Consider the following 8,263-nt stretch of genomic DNA (forward strand, 5'->3'; position numbering starts at 1 on the left):
GGCTGGTTTGAGTGGAGTGTGGCGTGAGTGACGTCAGACAGCGGTCACATGGTGCCAAGCCTTCACGCGCTCGTCTTCACACAGATGCGGCGTCTCTCGAGATACTGACGCTGTGCACTTACCAAACCATTTTCTACTGTGTAAATATGACCTTTGAGTTCCGTTGAGGCAATAAGACTTTTTCTTCAACTCATCATTAATTGCCAAGGTGTTTGGGAATCCTGTGACTGTCCTGAACGGCTGCTTTGTTTCATTATGTTGCTCGTTATTCTGGATTTCAGCACTTTTGATGTTGATTTTGGATCTGAACTGCTTTTAGAAGCGTGTTTTGGATTGATTGGACATGAAAAGCGTGATGTCTCTCAGTCCAGAAGATGATTTTTAGTGTGTTTCAGTGCAGATCCAGAGGCACAAAGGGAACCAACGCTCATCAGAAGCATCCGTGTTTGATTAGCAATAAGAAATATGTCCTCGCATCCATGAATGTCCATCACCGTCATCACTGAATCTGCAGCAGATGATCGCGTGTGGTTTTCTCTCCTGAAGCGTGTTGATGTTGATCCGAGAGTTTCTGATCCATCGGTCTCAGTTTAACAGAGGTCAGATGATGGTGAGAAGCTGAAATCACGCTGGCGTGACCATGAACGCTTCTTCTGGTTTATTCCTGTGGGATCCTCGAGGACACGCGTGTAAAACGTCAAACTGCAATCGAAGGCATTGGGTGATGTTTGTGTTCGTGTCTGAATCGCCGCTCTCACCGAAGTGCTCGTCTCACGAGGGAATCTGAATCAGTCCAGAACGACTCCCTCACTGTCTTAAACTTTTTGTTCTTTTTTCCTGATGATGCCACATTTTCTTTTTCCGTCCATCTGGCTTGTGTTTGAAATAGAGTGCATTTTTATAAAGCTGTGGATTGTTACTGGAACTAAACCGATAACCTTAGCTACAAACGCAGTATTTATTTTTCACATTTTATCAAGCGTTGAGAGCATAGCATACTTCTGCCAGTTTATTTGTGTGTGTGTCGCAGCTGGACCAGTCAAGAAATAAAGGCCTGGAAATGATTCTGCAGGAGTCCGGCGTGTTTCTGCTTCATGCTCAAAGGAATAGTTCATCTGAAAATGAAAATGTGCTGTAAATGTGCTCATCCCAGATCAGGATGAGTGTGTTTCTTCATCAGGTTTGGAGAAATGCAGCATTGCATCAGTGTCTCCCTGCAAGTGAATGGGTGCCGTCAGAATGAGAGTCCAAACAGCTGATAAAAACATCACAATAATCCACAGCACTCCAGTCCATCAGTTAACATCTGGAGAAGACAAAAGCTGAAACACATCCAGCATTAAGACGCTTATAACTAAAATACATAGTCTATAATCCATAACGCTTCCTCCAGTGAAAAAGTGCATCTCTTGTTGTCTCTCACATCAAAATCCATTAGTTCAGAGCTGTTTAAACGCTGCTTGATCTGTGCAGATTTCTCTCCTGATTCACACCAGAACACTGACTCACTGGAGGAAGCGTTATGGATTATAGACTATGTATTTTAGTTATAAGCGTCTTAATGCTGGATGTGTTTCAGCTTTTGTCTTCTCCAGATGTTAACTGATGGACTGGAGTGCTGTGGATTATTGTGATGTTTTTATCAGCTGTTTGGACTCTCATTCTGACGGCACCCATTCACTGCACAGCATCCGATGGATAATCGATCCTGATTTCATTAAACAGGCTCTTTAACACACAGACACATGCTTACAAACATAGAAAGTTTTATTTGCAGTGACAGCAGATACAATATCTGACTAATATTTGATATTGGTTATAAAAGTATGAATGCACATTGATTTATACCACATCTGTAATAATGTTCCATGCTAAACCTAGTAATCCATCTAGTCATGATGAGTGCAGGTAGTAAAGAACTGTAAACCAACAATAATAAAAGTTAAAAAGATTAAAAACAAGTGACTTTCTGTAGGAGGCAGTTTCTATGAATCATTAGATCTTCAGTCTGCATGAATGTTTAGGAAGACGCTTCTGTCCGTCACACACTGATCCACAGTCAGTCGAAGCACCCAGAACTATTGTAGTCCACCATCACAGACTCTTGGATTCCAAGCAGCAGAAAACACCAGAGAATCACTTACAAAATTGCAAAAGTCAATCATTTAGAGGAGTATAAAACATCACTGGAACGCACAAAAATATACCGTGTCGTCAGAAGTTCAAGAGTTCACTTTTAAAGGGGTCATCGGATGCAAAATTCACTTTACAAGTTGTTTGAACATAAGTGTGTGTACACATCCACCCTATAATAATAAAGGTTTTCCCTTTCTCAAATCAGGCTGTTCCGAGCTTCCTGTCAGAGTGACGTAGTTCTGCACAGGCCCCGCCCACGATAGTTGATTGACAAGTCCGTCTTACCTTAGCTCCGCCCTGAGTGACTGTCATCAGTCCGCCATTGTGTCGACTCCGGTGCGGTGGAAGACAAGAGCGTCTCAGATTAAGCGATCGAGGTGTTCTGTAATAATGAACACAGCAGTCGTCATTTACTCCCGACATCTGAGCCGCTGAAGACGCAGAGGATTAACGATACTTCCGTTTTGAACGGAATGCGTCGATCTACATAAATGCGTCTATGTTCGCGCGAATCATTCGTGATCCATCTACTGTAGAAGCGAGAATAAGGGTTTTTAATGAATCTTTGCAAATCGCCTTTCCTAATAACGTGCTAGTTAGCAAGTTCCGTGGCTGAAGTAAACCGTATCATGAGAGCGGAAGAGAGGGGCGGGGTCAGCAGAGCTCATTAGCATTTAAAGCAACATGGACTAGAACCGCGTGCTGAAAACAGAGCTGTTTTTAACAGGGTAAAAAGGGTGTTTTGTACACTACCATTGAGAAATTTTAACTAAAGTATGTTATAGACTTTTCATCAAGACCCTGAAGATTCATATCAACTTGTGTAAAATGGGCATCGATGACCCCTTCAAAGAGAATATTGGCGTGCGTTCATGGCTCTGAGGTCCTGATGTAGACGAGCGAGGACAGCAGCAGGAACTCGGGCGGTTTGTTCAGGAGCACCAGGTTGTCGCTGCGCAGGCCGTCGTAGTGCATCCAGTAGCCGTCGATCTGGAACGCTGCGGAATAATGATGCTCGTCTCTGTTGAAGAGCGTCGCTCCCTCCAGAGAGTACCTGAGCAATCAGATCACGCGTTTAGAAAACACACACACACACACACACACCAGTGCATTTGTACAGACACACACACACAGGACATGCAGGGAAAAAACTCGTTTTAATTCAATTTAAGAATTTGTTTCCTTATTTTAGTGCACTTGTGTCCATGTTTTAATTAAATAAAAACAATCGTGGCCACAAATGTGGGAACAAATGTTTAATTTATAGCCACAATAAATATATTTTTGACTGCATGTGATGCGCAGGGCTTCATAGATTTCATCCAACATCTACAGTGAGGATCAAACCAGGATTAAAGGCAAAAACTGATGTGTTTTTATGCTTATGCCAATTGAAGAGCATGGATTTTTATTTTATTTTTTACCAGTAATACAATAATTACATATTATTGCATGTGCAAATGAGTAATTGCTTTGTGATAATTGTTACTGAAATTAATTCAATATGATTTCCTGTAAAAAATGTATATATATATATACACACACACATTTAATATTAATTATGCAAATATTAAATGTATTAAAAATGATATATAGGACCATAAAGGAATATTTTTTGGCGTCTGTAGGTGGAATTAATGCTCTTGTTCACATTGCACTTCAATTTAAGACAAACTAATGATTTATAAAATGGGATGTTTCATAAATTGTTAATAGGAACATTTTGGAAATTGTTGTACATCTAGGATAATTCTACACACCGTTAATTAAAATAATCCAACATTGACTATTAAAATGTAAAGATAAATAGACAATCACAATATGCGTCAACATTATTATATGCACAAATGAGCAACTGTTTTGTGATAATTACATCACTGGAATTAATTCAAGATATTTGATTTCCCATAAAAATAATGCCATCTATGTGTATATATATATATACAATGACCCTGGACCACAAAACATTTGTACAGACACACACACACAGGACATGCAGGGAAAAAACTCGTTTTAATTCAATTTAAGAATTTGTTTCCTTATTTTAGTGCACTTGTGTCCATGTTTTAATTAAATAAAAACAATCGTGGCCACAAATGTGGGAACAAATGTTTAATTTATAGCCACAATAAATATATTTTTGACTGCATGTGATGCGCAGGGCTTCATAGATTTCATCCAACATCTACAGTGAGGATCAAACCAGGATTAAAGGCAAAAACTGATGTGTTTTTATGCTTATGCCAATTGAAGAGCATGGATTTTTATTTTATTTTTTACCAGTAATACAATAATTACATATTATTGCATGTGCAAATGAGTAATTGCTTTGTGATAATTGTTACTGAAATTAATTCAATATGATTTCCTGTAAAAAATGTATATATATATATATATACACACACACATTTAATATTAATTATGCAAATATTAAATGTATTAAAAATGATATATAGGACCATAAAGGAATATTTTTTGGCGTCTGTAGGCGGAATTAATGCTCTTGTTCACATTGCACTTCAATTTAAGACAAACTAATGATTTATAAAATGGGATGTTTCATAAATTGTTAATAGGAACATTTTGGAAATTGTTGTACATCTAGGATAATTCTACACACCGTTAATTAAAATAATCCAACATTGACTATTAAAATGTAAAGATAAATAGACAATCACAATATGCGTCAACATTATTATATGCACAAATGAGCAACTGTTTTGTGATAATTACATCACTGGAATTAATTCAAGATATTTGATTTCCCATAAAAATAATGCCATCTATGTGTATATATATATATACAATGACCCTGGACCACAAAACCAGTCATAAAGGTCATAAGCTGAATAAATAATCTTTCATTGATGTATGGTTTGTTAGGATAGCACAATATTTGAAAATCTGGAATCTGAGGGTGCAAAAAAATCTAAATATTGAGAAAATCATCTTTAAAGTTGTTCAAATGAAGTTCTTAGCAATGCATATTACTAATCAAACATTAAGTTTTGATATATGTACGGTAAGAAATTTACAAAATATCTTCATGGAACATGATCTTTACTTAATATCCTAATGATTTTTGGCATAAAAGAGAAATGTATAATTGTGACCCATACAATGTATTGTTGGCTATTGCTACAAATATCCCCCAGCGACTTAACACTGCTTTTGTGCTGCAGGGTCACATATATATATATATATATATAATTAGTTATAGAACTGCAGTTTAAAAAGTAAAAATGTATTTAAAATGTTTTTTCTTGTGTGTGTGTGTGCATGGATATTTCTTAAATTAAATTTGTAGGAACATTTTGGAAACTGTCATGCGATCAGATTCAGGATCACGTGACGCGTGTCTTTATAAGCGAGGCTCCAGTGAATGATGCTGAAGCTGTGACGGAGAGGTAACTGAGGAGCACCGTTGTTCGGAGAGCTCCAGATGATACGGCACGTACGACAGATCCTCCGACTGCCACAGCTGCATGTTGAGGATGATGAAGGGCGGCGGGCCGTGACAGAAGAACCTCTGACCGAACTCTCTCAGACCCTCACACCTGAAACACACACACACACACACACACACACAGACGTGAGCGAGAAGATCAGATCAGGCCATCAGCCTCTGAGAAACACGGAGAAGCATCTCACTCCAGCTCTTCACACAGCTCCAGCCGCGGGCAGAAGAACTCGTCCAGCGCTGACTGCATGGGATCCTTATCTGGAAGCTCATGAGGAGGACTGAGAGAAACACAGACAGAGATACAGATGAGAATCATCTCACACACATCTGTCAGACATGCTCACATCGCTGTTTATAATCTGCTGCACATCTGTCTCTGATTGAGAGTTTAGAGTGTTTTCTCAATCTTAACTTCTCAAAATTATCACTTGGTATATGAAAATTATGACTTTTTATATCAATAATAACCTCTCGTAGTTTTGACTGTCTATCTCATCATTTGTAGTTTTTTCTCATAATTGTGACTTTTTATGTCATATAGTATATATTCTTATAGTATATTTCATGACTTTTTAGTATATAATAATTATGACTGTCAAATGTGATCATCAGGCTTGTGAGGAGCCTTTATTTCTTCAGCTCTCGATCACTGCATTATATGTTTGGATCACTCTCATCTTATATTACTGGAGATATAGAGCCACGACTGATATTTAGATCATGTCAGCATCTGCTCTACTGTTAGAAAGCTGTCACTGATTTACATCACAAGCAGCACCTGAGCTTTATTCTCACTGTATCAGAGTATTTGTGTCATAAAAGCCTGACGGATCACATAAGATGCTTTAGACTTCGTCAGACGCACTTGATGCTGATGGTGCTGCGCAGGTGCTCCTGGAAGCGGTTCGGGCAGCTCCCGCCGGAGCAGCAGCTCTCCTGCACGCTGGACATCAGGTTCTCCAGGTTCTTGGTGAAGTTCTCGTGCTCGTTGCCGAACAGGTCGATCTCCAGCGCCGTGTGGTGGATCTCGGAGCGGTACTGCCGCTTGGACATGCGGTCCCAGATCCACAGCATCTTGACGGTGGTGTACTCGCAGCAGTCCATCAGCTGGAGGAAGTGCTGGACGAAGCGCCGGCCCAGGAACAGACCCAGCTCTCTGGGGAAGCTGTGGTTGTCTCTCAGGATGACGTAGAGGAGCATGAGGAAGCCGTCGATGGTGCAGGTGTTCTTCAGGGTGATCTTCACGTACAGAGGCGTGCAGGCGATGGCCTTGCGTCCCGCTCTGATGGTGAACACACCGCCCCACGGCAGAACCGGACGCCAGAACGAGCGCTCGCCCGCCGCGTTATTATTGATGGAGGCGCGGATCTCCTCGAACAGCGTCTTGGTCCTGTCAGAACGACACAACCTTAGAAAACACACCAGACCTTCTCTGACATATAGACCACAAAAACATGCTATCTGTGACCCTGCAGCACAAAACCAGTCATAAGAGTCAGTTTTGTGAAATTGAGATGTATGCATCAGCTGAAAGCTGAATAAATAATCTTTCCATTGATGTATGGTTTGTTAGGATCGGACAATATTTGGAAATCTGGAATCTGAGGGTGCAAAAAAATCTAAATATTGAGAAAATCATCTTTAAAGTTGTTCAAATGAAGTTCTTAGCAATGCATATTACTAATCAAACATTAAGTTTTGATATATTTACGGTAGGAAATGTACAAAATATCTTCATGGAACATGATCTTTACTTAATATCCTAATGATTTTTGGCATAAAAGAGAAATGTATAATTGTGACCCATACAATGTATTGTTGGCTATTGCTACAAATATCCCCCAGCGACTCAACACTGCTTTTGTGCTGCAGAGACACTTATTCTGATTCAGTTTTGAGTTTTTGGTCTTCTATATCACGTCTTCTCTCGGTCTAGTGGAAGGAAAACATATGAAGTACACATTTAAGGGTTGGTGTCATTTCACTTTATCTGTTTGCGTCTGTAGATTTCAATCTTTAGAGTTTTTTCTCGCACACATGGCGGACTTTGCAGGTTTATAACTCTCTCAATTCTGAAGGTTTGTTCATATTTCATTCACACTGATTTATAAAACATTTTACTTTTGTGTTTGTTTTCTGTCTGTTTACACGAATACCTGTTTCTGCCACAGTATACACTTTTTTAAAGATGAGTGCATATTTAATTATATGAATGCATCATTTGCATATTTCAACATAACATTTTCGACACCTTGTGATGCACACTGCTGTGTTTTTGTGCAGTGATGACTCAACTGAGAAGCGTATGGTGATGTATATTAGTTACAGTCACCTGTAGTGTATTTAAGTAAATGGCAAAAAAAAAAATATCTAAACATTACAATTTAATACATTTGAAACCAACACTTACAGCAATGAGCTAATATTCAGAGTTTATGACGTTTAAAAGGTTATCAGAAATCTGGATGATAAAGCACAACTCATCGATGTATCCTAGTCAACAAATGTGCAGTTGATTAATTGGCATAATGAACATTTCTGCACTTGTGGGTCAGTCGTGTTGTTGATATAGCGCATCTGAGTTAATGAAGCAGTGTGTGAGTGTGTGTGTGTGTGTGTGTGTGTGTGTGAGAGAGAGAGAGAGAGAGAGAGAGAGAGAGAGAG

General features: G+C 39.2%; 1 protein-coding gene across 1 annotated transcript in view; it reads right to left on the reverse strand.

Annotated features, from left to right (window-relative positions):
* Positions 1–2,864: 2,864 nt before the first annotated feature.
* dorip1 (dopamine receptor interacting protein 1) overlaps positions 2,865–8,263 on the reverse strand; it is an 18,335-nt gene continuing 12,936 nt past the window's right edge. The window contains exons 2-5 of the mRNA XM_016253021.1: positions 6,465–6,989; positions 5,788–5,877; positions 5,559–5,693; positions 2,865–3,190 (exon numbers count right to left, since the gene is read on the reverse strand). Coding sequence (XP_016108507.1) covers positions 3,007–3,190; positions 5,559–5,693; positions 5,788–5,877; positions 6,465–6,989 — 934 coding nt within the window. The 3' untranslated portion in view covers positions 2,865–3,006. The remainder of the gene's footprint in view (positions 3,191–5,558; positions 5,694–5,787; positions 5,878–6,464; positions 6,990–8,263) is intronic.

This window comes from Sinocyclocheilus grahami, unplaced genomic scaffold, assembly GCF_001515645.1.
Source record: "Sinocyclocheilus grahami isolate Dianchi unplaced genomic scaffold, SAMN03320097.WGS_v1.1 scaffold1149.1, whole genome shotgun sequence".
Taxonomy (NCBI): Eukaryota; Metazoa; Chordata; class Actinopteri; order Cypriniformes; family Cyprinidae; genus Sinocyclocheilus; species Sinocyclocheilus grahami.